This window comes from Pungitius pungitius, chromosome 19, assembly GCF_949316345.1.
Source record: "Pungitius pungitius chromosome 19, fPunPun2.1, whole genome shotgun sequence".
Classification (NCBI taxonomy): domain Eukaryota; kingdom Metazoa; phylum Chordata; class Actinopteri; order Perciformes; family Gasterosteidae; genus Pungitius; species Pungitius pungitius.
In genome coordinates, this window is record NC_084918.1 from 918,144 (window position 1) to 932,379 (window position 14,236).

At 47.7% G+C, this 14,236-nt stretch overlaps 1 protein-coding gene across 5 annotated transcripts; it reads right to left on the reverse strand.

Annotated features, from left to right (window-relative positions):
• Positions 1–1,877: 1,877 nt before the first annotated feature.
• map7d2b (MAP7 domain containing 2b) lies at positions 1,878–14,205 on the reverse strand. Of its 5 annotated transcripts, none has more exons than XM_037455389.2 (17): positions 14,117–14,205; positions 13,677–13,804; positions 12,796–12,879; positions 11,619–11,779; positions 9,574–9,733; positions 8,112–8,204; positions 6,017–6,106; positions 5,509–5,627; positions 5,325–5,398; positions 4,958–5,166; positions 4,727–4,865; positions 4,182–4,362; positions 3,630–3,734; positions 3,492–3,555; positions 3,277–3,403; positions 2,011–2,273; positions 1,878–1,915 (listed from the first exon to the last, which is right to left on the reverse strand). In XM_037455389.2, the coding sequence occupies exons 2-16, from the start codon at positions 13,711–13,713 to the stop codon at positions 2,015–2,017; spliced, it is 1,902 nt and encodes a 633-aa protein (XP_037311286.2). In that variant the 5' UTR covers positions 13,714–13,804; positions 14,117–14,205; the 3' UTR covers positions 1,878–1,915; positions 2,011–2,014. The 5 variants fall into 5 exon arrangements, with proteins under 5 accessions (XP_037311286.2, XP_037311287.2, XP_062415175.1 ...); XM_037455390.2 differs by having other exon boundaries at positions 2,011–2,252; positions 14,117–14,203; XM_062559191.1 differs by having other exon boundaries at positions 5,509–5,603; positions 14,117–14,201.
• Between the last annotated feature and the right edge of the window lie 31 nt (positions 14,206–14,236).

Genomic DNA, 14,236 nt, shown 5'->3' on the forward strand with positions numbered 1-14,236 from the left:
ATTGATATTTTGAAAGCTGAAAGGCTAAATAAACAGCCGATACAATGAAGCTCCTACTATCTTCAGATGAATTACTCTGTGCAGGATGTAAAAACACAAACAACGATTCACTTCAGTTTTACAGTTCAGTTTTAATTTCAGTGCAGCATAAAGTCGACACACAGTGAGATATAATGATAAATAAAAGTGGCTGCATTAAGCTCTACACACATTTGTCATTTCACAAGTCCCTTATTACAAATGTCAAAGACTAAACATCTTTGACATTTTTGACTCTTTTCTTGTTTCCTCAAACCCAAAGTGTCAGTTTGCCATTTTTTATCAATCCGTCTCGGCGACGGCTGGATGAAGTTTATTGTTCTGTTTCAGCAGGTTTCCATGCACCACATCTACAATGATATATTCCACCAAGCTGCAGTGTGACAGAGTTCTATAATAATCGCATAAACATGTCCTTTATTTTTAACTTCATATACAAGGGGGGGGGGGGGGGGGCACCCGAAGAATGATGAGCTTCAGCCCAATATGGAGGAATAACAACGAGAATGTGCCGAAGGTTGCCGCGGTGATGAGGGAACGCTGTCCCTGTGACTGAGGACGCCTTCAGAGATATTTCTGCACGTGTGGACGATGTATTTAAAAGAAGAAGTCTGAGTAGATTCTGTGTGTGTTTCTTTTTTTAAGGCTCATCCAAATATTTAGGACAGTGAATTAAATGTTAAAAGCACCAAAGGAATGTAATAGATGACACACGTGGGACCACGATGCCGTGGGACGTCAGACCATTCTGAGCAAAACAACTCAACAAACGATTTAGAATATAAAGAGAGACATTAAAATGAAACCCCAGTAAAAAAAACATCCTTAAAGAGTCAGAAATGTGTAGTTTGGTTTGTGGCTGGTTATAAACTAAAGAATGAAACATGAGTTTGGTGAGGGACTCGCCCCCCCCGGCCCATGCTTTCGCCTGGCGGCCTCCCTGTGTCTCCTCCTCCGGGGGCCCTTCAGGGGGGGGGGGGGTATGCCTCAGCAGCGTGGGGGTGTGTGTGGGGGGGGAGCAGTGACACACATGATGAAGCTGCACCTAGCGGGGTTACAGTCAGATACACAACGCCACAACATGTACCCCCACCTGCAGGACGCAAAACAAAGCCGAGCACGAGCTAAGAGCTAAGAGCTAAGGGCTAAGGGCTAAGGGCTAAGGGCTAAGGGCTAAGGGGGGGGGGATTATGGGTGGTCGATGACAGTAAATCTACAGCAGCTTTTTATGTTTTTGTCAAGTGAACAGACTACGAGCACCAACCCCCCCACATGAACTGCAACAGACTCGCCCACCCGCACAGGGCTATTTACAGAGGCCGACAAGGAGCAGCGATGAGATGCTTTGAGTTACAGGTTGAGGTGCAGCAGACGGACGAATGCAGCTCCCCCAGGAGGAGGAAGAGCGAGGAAGAGGAGAAGGTCCTTCATCTTTTTAACAAGAACATTCAAATGATCTGGTAACCTGTATCAGACTATGATGTAGGGAGATACAGTAGAATGTATGGTATATATACTGTATGTATATATATATACACACTATGCTGAATATAAGGTTTGTTTTCTTAACTGTTGGATAAAGGAAGGATTTTAGAGTCAAGAGATCAAACTAAGAAAAACAAGACTGATAACAAGCACAATTTACTCAGTTGACTCTGAACTCAAGTGGAGCAGCTTCCTCCTCTCTCTACTTTACTCTAATCTGAGTGTGTGTGTGTGGTGGGGGGGGGGGGGGGGGGCCGTCGCCCGTCTGCCTCCATGTGGCCGGAGGCGTGAAGGTAGTCGCTCTGCGTCAACTCCTCGGGTGAAACGTTGATCGTGGCGCTGCAGGCGGAGGAGGGCTGCTCCTCCCGTTTCCATGGAAACCGGCCGGCTCCTGAGCGAGAGAGAGAATATAGAACTGATCGAATCTGTTATCCATAATACATATACATCTGTAAATATACATAAAATATACCAGAAGGTCCCTACCTGGCTACTGGACGTCCAGCTTGCTGGGCCCGACGCTGTGGATGAGCTGGGAGGACTCGGAGGCGACGCTGTAGGCTTGGATCAGAAGGTTCTTGTTGAGGTCCCCCACCCCGCTGCCGGCCTGCAGCTTGGGGTAGGCGGGGGCCTCAAGGTCCATGAGGTGCTCCAGGGTGCAGCTTTCAGGCCCCTCGGCGAGCGGGGAGAACTCGTGGACGCTGGGCTGCTCGTCCCTGGAAACTGGACTGATGGAGACAGATGGAGAACTTAACGACACAATGGTGACAGAGACAGGACGTCTTATTAATTCAGAGTCGTTCTACATTTCAATGGTTTTTGATGATGAGGAGATGTGAGATGGAAGAGGGGGCGACTCCTCTGGTCCCATAGACGTCTATGAGGAAATGACTCTACTTCTGTGTAGTGACCAGCAGGGGGCGACTCCTCTGGTCCCATAGACGTCTATGAGGAAATGACTCTACTTCTGTGTAGTGACCAGCAGGGGGCGACTCCTCTGCTCCCATAGACGTCTATGAGGAAATGACTCTACTTTTGTGTAGTGACCAGCAGGGGGCGACTCCTCTGGTCCCATAGACGTCTATGAGGAAATGACTCTACTTCTGTGTAGTGACCAGCAGGGGGCGACTCCTCTGCTCCCATAGACGTCTATGAGGAAATGACTCTACTTTTGTGTAGTGACCAGCAGGGGGCGACTCCTCTGGTCCCATAGACGTCTATGAGGAAATGACTCTACTTTTGTGTAGTGACCAGCAGGGGGCGACTCCTCTGGTCCCATAGACGTCTATGAGGAAATGACTCTACTTCTGTGTAGTGACCAGCAGGGGGCGACTCCTCTGGTCCCATAGACGTCTATGAGGAAATGACTCTACTTCTGTGTAGTGACCAGCAGGGGGCGACTCCTCTGCTCCCATAGACGTCTATGAGGAAATGACTCTACTTCTGTGTAGTGACCAGCAGGGGGCGACTCCTCTGCTCCCATAGACGTCTATGAGGAAATGACTCTACTTCTCTCTTGATTTATTCCCTCAGTAAACATTGTAAACATGAGTTTATGGTCTCAGTCTCTAGTTTCAAGTCTTCTTCAATGCAGCATGATGTTCATTTAGTGAATGATGGAGTCAAACAGACCATGAAGCAGGGGACGCTTTAGGGGCGGGGCTTCACACTGATTGACAGGTTTCTATCCCAAACGTATACAGCGTCACCTGAGACGACACCAGGGACAGAAGCAAAGACAAAGACGCTCACCTGACGTCCATGGACTGGACTCCGTCAGACAGCTCGTCCACAAAGCTCTTATTCTCCAGGGGTCCCAGCAGGATGACGGGGGCCTCGGCTGGAGTCGGGGGGGCCTCGTCCTCTGACAGGACCGCGGCTGCAGACACACAGAGGGCATCAAAAGGTGGGATGTTATCAGAGAAGATAAAAACAGGATAAATAGCAGAAAGCAAGAGAAGCTTCACCTGCTGCACCACACAGAGGCTCCGCTTCGCTCTTCCTCGTTCTCTTCATGATCTCCTCGATCCTCTGGGCAACACAAGAGAGGTCAGAGGTCAAAGAGGTCCAATTCAACCCCACCCAGGTGAAGAAGACCTCGGTACCTTCTTCCTCTGCAGCCTCTCCTGCTCCTCCTGGATGTGGAGCAGCTCCCTCTCCTGCCTCTTCCTCTCCGCCTCCCTCTGGGCTCTCAGCACGGCCTCCTCCCTCTGAAACAGAAACACCACCCGCTCAGCTACACCTCCTGCCCCCTGGCACAGAAACACCACCCGCTCAGCTACACCTCCTGCCCCCTGACACAGAAACACCACCCGCTCAGCTACACCTCCTGCCCCCTGGCACAGAAACACCACCCGCTCAGCTACACCTCCTGCCCCCTGGCACAGAAACACCACCCGCTCAGCTACACCTCCTGCCCCCTGGCACAGAAACACCACCCGCTCAGCTACACCTCCTGCCCCCTGGCACAGAAACACCACCCGCTCAGCTACACCTCCTGCCCCCTGGCACAGAAACACCACCCGCTCAGCTACACCTCCTGCCCCCTGCACCTCAAAAGAGGAAGTTTGACTCCATAGAAGAACACAGTGATTCTAATGAATGATAATGAAACAACACATGAATGAATGAATGAATGAATGAATGAATGAATGCACCTCTCTGTCCAGCTGGTCCTGCATGTCCTTCCACCTCTGCTCCTTCTGCCGCCTCTCCTCGTCCTCCCGGTTCCTCCTCTCCTCCTCCCGCCTCGCCTTCTCCTCCTCGGCCTGCAGCGCCGCCCTCTCCTGCCTCTCCTTCGCCTCCTGCTGCCTCCTCTGCTCCTCCTCGGCCTTCAGCCTGAGGGGCGTCATTTAGGACAAAATGTTATGTAACAGCAGGAAAAATGACAAAATGTACAGTTAAAATGTATCAGATCATAAAGCTGTGGTCATTCTAACTGTTAAATATTATATTATAAAGAAGTATATAGCAACATTACAACCATGTTATTGTCTTCAGACCAAAAGGAATGAAAGAAACATGCGAGTGTGAATATTAATACATAAATGTTATTATTATTATTATCTTCTCCATGAATATAAACTAATGTTTTGCTGCTTCTTCTGACAAGTCTACAAATCACAGACAAAGACGGAGCAGCGAGGTGGAGAAGCTGAAGGAGGGACTTAATAAAGTCAAATAAAAGCATAGCTCCGCCCACCTCTCCTCCTCCACCCGCTGTCTCTCCTCCTGCTCCTTCTGGATGCGGGCCAGGCGCCTCCTCTCGGCCAGCAGGCGGGACGCCTCCTCAGCATCCGTCGTCCCGCCGACGCTGCGTCCTGTCGGCGTCCCCGGGGACTCTGTGGGGCGGAGACAAGGAGCACCAATCACAGCTCATTAATATAATGAGTGAATTAGCTACACTCATTAATAATGAAAACACCCTTTTTACCTGCATTCAGTTCTTTGCTGGTGGATTTGGGGATCTTTTTCTCCGAGGTCTCAGATTTGGTGCCTTTCCTCTCCAGGGTGCTGTGACCTTTGACCTCGGGGTGACCCCTGTCGTCGGCGCCGGGGGTGGTGGCCCTGTGCCGCAGAGGGGAGGGGGGGTACTGGCCGGGGGAGCAGGGCGACTGGGCCCGACTCCTGTTTGACCTCACCCTGAAGACCAGGAGAGCCAGGTGAGGCCTGTGTGTGTGTGTGTGTGTGTGTGTGTGTGTGTGTGTGTTGTACCATTTGGGTGTGTGTGTGTGTGTGTGTGTGTGTGTGTGTGTGTGTGTGTTGTACCATTTGGGTGTGTGTGTGTGTGTGTGTTGTACCGTTTGGGTGTAGCGGGGCCCTTGCTGTTGCCCCTGAAGGAACTACTGCGGTTCGGTGTGTTGAGGTTTTCGCCCTGCAGGTCACCAAACAAATAAAACCAAGAAAACACGTTATGAAGAAAAATAAACTGTGATATTTTATAAAAGACTTGTGTGTGTGTGTGTGTGTGTTTGTGTGTCTGACCGTGGATCCTTTGCCTCTGGACGTGTCCTCAGGGACTCCAGCGATGCTCCTGCGGTTGGAGGAACTTCTGTTCGGTCTGTGGTTGCTGGGGGAAGCTGTTCGATGGGACACAAAAGACACTGACGGGTCACACAACAACACACACACAGACACACACATCACACACAATACGCATATACACAGTAATGTGGATACGATGTGAGAAAAACAACCAAACAAATAAAAGAGAAGAGAAGCTTTCTTCCTTTTCCTTCAATTCTGAGAGATTTGTGTATTTAGTGCGTTAATCCTTGTATTGTTGAGTGAAATGTAATATTTCATATAATCCAAATTAATAAAGCAATTCATTTCACCCCGTTTTCAAAACAGAAAAATAATTTATTAATAAATGCTAATTATCAATGAAATAATAATAGTGACCACTAATTAGCACTAGTTTGTATAGTATTACCGTTTGTAAATGATATATTATTTATGATAGATACATAAATATATGAATATCTCTCACCTCTCTCTGGCGAGAGGACGGCAGCTGACGAGTTGGAGAGCTGCTTGCTGATTGGCTGATCCATGCCGGGCGGAGACAGGAAGTCACTCACTGATTAGAAAAAACAGAAACAATGATCACTTCACGCCGCGCGCGGAGATGACAGCGAATCAAAGGCCCCCACTGCCGCCGTGGATGACGTAGTTGTCGCGTTCACGAAGCGCAAATGGCCCGATGAACCCGGTGATCGATCGGCCTTCGGTGGCGACGTGAGGCGCAAACGGAGCAGCACAACGCCGCGGGGGGGGGGTTTCCTACGGCCCCTGAAGGCACCGCGGCAGCCTCCACACACTGTGACCTGATTACTTTGATCCTTTTATACAGTCTGCAACACGCGTGAATTCTATCAAATAATAACAATCTCATATCAGCAAGGGCGTAACCATGGTTTAGACCTTGGGGGGGGGGCCCAAATAAATACCCTTCCCCACATTTTTATGTTAAGTGCATTGCCAACAATTCTATATTTGTATATGAAAATTCACACATTTAAAACATAGTTTCAAGGACTACATTGACCATTCGAATCGTTTATGAGGCTACTCTTTATTTGCTTAAACATCCTCAGATCCTCCATCACTCCAACGAGTTAACTAACGTTTCCTAACGTCACCTTCTTTGCTCTCAACTGACTGAGGAAAAGGGGATAGGTAACCATGACAACGCCGAACGACGCAAGTTGGTCTCAAACAAAATCACACGAGCGTTCAATTAGGAGGTTCACACACTTGTGTTTTTCTTAAAAAACAGAAATGAATTGAAAATAAATAAGACATAACAAGAGACCGATCCATTGGCAGGGTTCATGAAAGGAGGACATATATTAGACAGATTTTCTGCTATATATTGGTGGGGGACACGACCCCCCCCCCCCCCAAAGAATGCGTGGTTAGCGCTTACATATCAGGCAGCAAGAGTTTTCATTTGGTTTAGATCTAAAACAAAAAGTGAGAAAAGAAACATGGCTGCTTCTGAATAACAGAGTGGAATCATTGGTTAGTGTGTGTTGATGTGATGGAGCGGGTTGTGGAATAAGTCCCACAGACAGCTACAGGGTGAATGTCTGCTACGGTGTGTGTGTGTGTGTGTGTGTGTGTGTGTGTGTGTGTGTGTGTGTGTGTGTGTGTGTGTGTGTGTGTGTGTGTGTGTGTGTGCAGAGCTCCCTGCTGAGGATGATTCCAAAGCACCACAGAACACGGCCTTGGGCCAGGAAGACAGGAAGTGGAGCAGCCCTTTGTTGTGAAAAGGAGGTGGGATTGTGTGTGTGTGTGTGTGTGTTTGGGGGGGGGCAGAGGACCAGACATCATTAGCCACACAGGAGAAGTAGAAATACTGTGAACCGTTGATGTAAATGATGAACAATAGCACCAAGGTTTCCCTGTGTTGACACATGAACACACACACACACACATGGACACACACACACACACACACATGGACACACACACACACATGGACACACACACACACATGGACACACACACACACACACATGGACACACAGAGACACAGTGTAAACACACAGTGAGTGTTGGAGGTCACAGATTTCTTTGTCTTAAGGAAATAAATTCATTCTTTGTCTGGATTTCTTTGCCTCAATGTTTCATCTTGTGTTAAATAACAACTTTTACAATTAGTAACATTAAAAATCATTTAAAAAAAGCCTCACTAATCTCTTGTTTCTCTTCATCATCGCCTGTAAACTGACACGAGTGGGAGAGAGTGGAAGAAGTCAGTTTAATGAACATAACTAAAGCTCACTGCACACCTGTAATAAAGTCTTTATTTCATCTCAAACCAACCTATTAACATGATTGATGGGTCCCTGACTCTGTAATCTTTGCACATTTACACGCGTGTGCATGTTTACTGACGTTTTTAAAGCAATAAGCGTTTTAAGCAGATGGAATCATCACATCTGACGTGTGTGCAGCACTGAGATGAAGGGGATCAGACGCGTGGACACAGGGGGGGGGTGAAGCAGCCGACGGGACAGAGGCATGCGGGGAGGGGGGGGGGGGGGGGGGCGAGGCACACAGAGTCATGTGATCTGTACCGTTACGGGATTGTCTGGCGCTGGAGGAAGCAGCAGGAAGCTCATTGGACAGAGCGGAGACAATGGCAGGGCAGGGCGGGGTCTTAGGGTTACCTGGGCAACAGGTGAAGCAAGAGCGGAGAAAAGCAAAGCGTTACACACTCGCAGGAAGTGACCCGTCAAAAAGAGACAACAGGTGAGGTCGTGTTATCCCAGAGAGCACGAATGTCTGCCCCATGCTGCATCCTCAGGGAACCATGAACGACGCTGACCTCTGACCTCTGACCTATAAAAGGTTGTTTCAATGGTTCCAGCAGAGAAAAAAAGACTACAGAAAAATGTGAATCAGTAGGATACAGCTGGTTGATTTATGCCTGATATTATTATTATTATTATTATTAATAAATATTTCCTTCAGTATTTAAGAACAAAATTCACCTGAACCCATAAATGATTTAGAAAGTGCTGCCGAGAGGGATCGAACTTCCAGATAAACAGGCAGGCTTTATATTTAATTCTAAAAGTGGAGTTCATTGGACCTGGAGAAACACACACACACACACACACACACACACACACACACACACAGTGCCTGTCCTTCAGCCGAGTGGAGCTGTAAGACGAGCTGCAGCTGTTTCTGCTGCAGTGAGCACTCGGCTGATCCCAGAGCAGCTCTCTGCCAGTGGGCCGACGGGCTGCCGGGTCGACCCTGATCCGGGGTCAGCGCCACGCCGGCCCGTGAATTATTGATGGCGTTGTGAACGCGCCGCAGGACGGGGAGCCTCACCCAGCTGGTGATAAGAGGGGACGATACGGTGCTAACCCGTGTGCCTGAACACACCCAACCCTAGTGATGAAAGGGGGAGGAGACGAGGAGGCAAGGGGGAGGCGAGGAGGAGACAGGGAGGAGGCGAAGAGGAGGCGGACCAATGGTGTCCCTGTTTGTGTCAGCGGTGCCTTCAAGGTTAGGTGTGTAACTGTAAATCAGAGCGGCCTCCTAGCTCGAGGGAGGGGATGGGGGGGGGGGGGGGGGCTATGGAGCAGCAGCGTACACATGCAGACACACACACTCACACACAAACACACACCTGTGGCTGATTTCAACCAAAGACCACACGCCAACACCAGCTTCAATGTGTCTGACAGCACAGACACAGACACACACACACACACACACACACACACAAACGCCCGCACACGCACAAACAAACACACACACCAGAAACACACACACAGACACACACACGCTGTGAGGTTTGCACACAAAGCAGCTCCTGCATTGCAGCCTCCACACCCTTTTCCTTCTCCTTTCTTCTCCTCTGTCCTCATCACACGTCCTCCACCGCGTTGTCGTCCCCACCCTTTCATCCCACCCCCACCCTCCAGACCCCCCCCCCCCCCCCCCCACTCAAACACCTCTCCTCCCTGCCCCCATCATGCTCTCCTGTTCTACATCTCAAACCACTGACATCATGGTACTCACCCTCCACTCCGTCAGGCGGTCCTCCCCAGGTCCAGCGCTTAGGCCTGTTGTCCAGGTGGTCTCGAGCCTCCCCCCCCCCTCCTCCTCCTCCTCCTCCTCCTCCTCCTCCTCGTCTCTCGGCGCCTCCAGCTCTCCGGCGGACCAGGGCCTCCAGCCTCTCCTGCTCGTTGCGTTCCGAGACGGGGAAGAACAGAGACTCTCTTACCGAACCATCGCTACGGCGACGGGAGCCCGGCGATGCGCACGGAGACGGCTGCGCCATGGTTACCGCATGCAGCAGCCTCGCCCCTCCGTCCTCCATCGCACTCGCGTTTCGCCTGTGTGTCTGCTGGCGGCGGACCGGACGCTCGATGGCTGCCTCGGCTGTCACTCAGTGATGCATGACTCTCTCTCTGTGTCTCTCTCTCTCTCTCTCTCTCTCTCTCTCTCCCTCTCAGTGTCTCTCTCTCTCTCTCTCTCTCTCTCTCTCTCTCTCTCCCTCTCAGTCTCTCTCTCTCTCTCTCTCTCTCTCTCTCCCTCTCAGTGTCTCTCTCTCTCTCTCTCTCTCTCTCTCTCTCTCCCTCTCAGTGTCTCTCTCTCTCTCTCTCTCTCTCTCTCTCTCTCCCTCTCAGTGTCTCTCTCTCTCTCTCTCTCTCTCTCTCTCTCTCTCTCTCTGTCTCTCTCTCTCTCTCTCTCCCTCTCAGTCTCTCTCTCTCTGTCTCTAGGTAACACTGACTCACCCTCTCTTCCCACCTCACATATCGTTCACCCCGCCCTCTCACAGAGCAGTTTAGTGAGGGGGGAGGGGACAGAGACCCCCCCACACACACAGACTGGTGGATTGGATATTGATAATAGTGTTTTATCTCCCTCCCCCTCCACCTTCTTCTGCCTCATGTGTCCACACACACAGTGTAACATACTGTGAAATACGCACAAGCCGCAACAACAACACAATATTGTTCATTTTCATTCACTTCACGATATTATACTGTAGATATTCAATTGTTTGAGTTTATATATATTATATTTATCATTGATAACAACAAATCTTATTTACAACCACATTCTGGTTCTTTAGCTTCTTCTGCCATGTTTGTCATACACACAAATATATATATATATATATATATATATATATATATATATATATATATATATATATATATATATATATATATAAATAGAGAGAGGATGGAAACCTCTTTTTGGTGAGGGGGGGTTGCTGAATGCAGAGTCACTCACAAACCGCATAAACAGGGAGCAGCTCAGGGAATTAAAAAGGAGAGCGGGGGGGGAGGTCAGGGGGGGGCAGAGGATATATCAGAGAAGAAAAGCAGGACGAGTTCCTGCATTAAACTGTAAATAGAACTTTTTGAGTGTTTAATCTATGATGAATGTTCATTGGAGCCCTTTGGTTACAATAATTAAAAGGCGTATAAATGTTATAAGTATATGTTATACAGTATAGTTACACATAACAAGCATAAATCAATAAATGGATCAAAGAATCAATGCCCTCGTTAGCTAATAAGAATGATTATAAATTCACTCTTTGGATTTAATTCTGCTGTAGAAAAAACAGCCAAAGTTTCCGAGGAAGGAGCCGTCAGAACAACAACAACAACAACAACAGGAGACTATTTACCTTAATTAAGAGAGGTTGTTATGCATTAATGTCTGTGTTAGTTCAATAATGAATATTTTATCACAGTCAGACTATTTTTTGCATTTTTATGTCAAACTAAGTGTGAGTTAAAGATAATAAAACTGATTATATATACATACATATATTCTGTGTAATGACACCTGAAAATATGTGAATTAAATGGTGATGATCGTCATGGTGACCATGTGGCAACAAACCCTACAAGCGATTAATGAAACTATGATTTATTACAATGCAGCACGTAAACATGTTGACTAGTGTGTGTTTTTTCTCATGAAGTTGTTTACTCCATTGATTCTACTGGATTTATTACACATTAAGTGCATTTTGCTTCTCGACATTCCAAACATTAAACAAAGCTGTGACATCACAGCGTTAACGCGCCGTGACCTCTGACCTTCTCGGCCTCCTGCTGCTGGCGCCTCTTCTCCCCGGCGGCCGCCCGGCGCTGCTGCTCCTTCCTCTTCTGCACCTCCATCTTCCTCCCTCGCTCCTCGGCGCAGCGGTCCAGCTGCTGCTGGGCGCGGCGCTCCTTGTCCCGCAGCACCTCCTCCTTCTCTGAGCATGGGGGGTCCGTGGGGGGGGGGGGGGGGGGGGGGCGTTAATGGAGTTCTTCTCTACACATTCTCACACATCTCAGAGAGAAACTGCAACCATAGTTATGTGCTACAAAGCTGAAGTAATAAAGGCTTTAGAGTGTTGCTTCTGTCTGTAATCGCTCATCATCATCATCATCATCATCATCATCATCACATGAAGCAACACTTCATCCTTTAGTTTATCATCATCATCATCACATGAAGCAACACTTCATCCTTTAGTTTATCATCATCATCATCACATGAAGCAACACTTCATCCTTTGGTTTATCATCATCATCATCACATGAAGCAACACTTCATCCTTTAGTTTATCATCATCATCATCACATGAAGCAACACTTCATCCTTTGGTTTATCATCATCATCATCACATGAAGGGACCCTTCATCCTTCACTTTGTCACAACCATCATCATCATCATCATCACATGAAGGGACCCTTTATCCTTCACTTTGTCACAATCATCATCATCACATGAAGGGGCCCTTCATCCTTCACTTTGTCACAATCATCATCATCATCATCACATGAAGGGACCCTTCATCCTTCACTTTGTCACAATCATCATCATCATCATCACATGAAGGGACCCTTCATCCTTCACTTTGTCACAATCATCATCATCATCATCACATGAAGGGACCCTTTATCCTTCACTTTGTCACAATCATCATCATCATCATCACATGAAGGGACCCTTCATCCTTCACTTTGTCACAATCATCATCATCATCATCACATGAAGGGACCCTTCATCCTTCACTTTGTCACAATCATCATCATCATCATCACATGAAGGGACCCTTCATCCTTCACTTTGTCACAATCATCATCATCATCATCACATGAAGGGACCCTTCATCCTTCACTTTGTCACAATCATCATCATCATCATCACATGAAGGGACCCTTCATCCTTCACGTCGCTAATTTTGCTAACTTTAAACGGCGTTGAGAGATTAGAAGTTGTACCTGGAGGGCCGCTGTGATTGGTCGGGGATCGAGCGGGAGATGAGTTCCTACTGGTGGTCAGCGGTGCGGGAGGCGGGGCCAGTGCTGTGATGGGGGGGGGGGGGGGAGAACAGTCAAGACGTGATTCACGCTTTGCCGCCAGCAGACCTAAAAATTATGTAAAGCTAGAAAATCTTTAAATGGCGTCCGAGTGCTATAAATGACCCCATGGCGCCTCAGGGGTCAGGGGTCAGCGTGACCCCCCCCCCCCTTCCCGCCATGTTTTTATTTTGCAAAGTGCACACAGCTGCAATAACACACTTATTGAATATTCAAATACATGCAAATGTGAGTCAAAAGTGACATCATGCATGAGATGAATCAGCTGAATTTTTATAGAATTTATAGAATGTGACACTAATGATGCCATAGTTAAATAACATTTTAATAACACCATAAAAAAACACTTAGCTCAGAAAGACGACTAAAAAGAACATGTTATGCATCCAAGACTAAATGTACGCACAATACACCCATATTTATTTATTTTAAATATCACTCACATAGAGTACTATAAACTGTAAGGAAAGCAGTAATTCATCACTGTATTTGAGTAAGCAATGCAGATTTAAAGGCTTTATCCGCACACATAACAATGGAAGATCAATAATATATATATATATATATATATATATATATATATATAACCAGGACGCTGGATGCTTTGCTATTTTAGAGGTGACATTGTTGTTTTAAATGTACAGGACGCATCGCAGCATTAAATATAAATGTAGCATCAGCCCGTCCGTTAGGAACTAGGTGTGCACCTCCGCGTACATCAGGAACCCCGTTCCGTGGACATTTAACGGGAATACGCCGATAAAAAGGTGTGTTCTTCTCACCTGTCATGTCGTGGCAGCTCGGACCCACGTGGGTCATCAGAAGGACGAGAACCGTTAAGATAAAGAAGTCCTCCCGCAGACCGCCGGTGCTCCGCGATGACTCAGGGAAACGACGGGAGGACGGGATGCTGCGGGGGGGGGGGAGATGGAGAGGACGGGGGGGGGGGGGCGTTAGCCTCACAGCTAGCTTAAAGGATGATGTGGCTGTGTTCACTTAGCTCGTTTAAAAAAAAAAACGTTTGCCCGTTAATCAATGGCAGAAAGGAAAAGACGGTTCGGTCTATTTTTCACTTATCTTAAAAAAAAACATTTCATTAAATAAAATTGATATCATAAGAGATGTAAATGTCTCTATTGCCCCCCCCCCCAAAAAAACAAACAAAAACAAATCAGCACATTAAAGTCAACGTTTAAACTACACGGTGTGTCCACAAACAAACCTGGGAGCCGCGTCACTCACAGATTAACATATTAATGCGCCATAACACAGAAAATCACGCCCATGATACGTTGCCTAGCAACCTGCTGCTCATGAACAGGTCGCTTGGCGGAGGGATTTA

What these genes read in the sequence shown, in the direction of transcription:
- map7d2b (XM_037455389.2), bottom strand. Translation starts at nt 13,713, where the DNA reads ATGACCCACGTGGGTCCGAGCTGCCACGACATGACAG. An exon ending in CGCCAGACAATCCCGTAACG is followed by an intron (nt 6,107 to 8,111) that starts GTACAGATCACA and finishes TTTTCTAATCAG; the next exon opens with TGAGTGACTTCCTGTCTCCG. An exon ending in GTCCAGTCCATGGACGTCAG is followed by an intron (nt 2,274 to 3,276) that starts GTGAGCGTCTTT and finishes TGTGTCGTTAAG; the next exon opens with TTCTCCATCTGTCTCCATCA.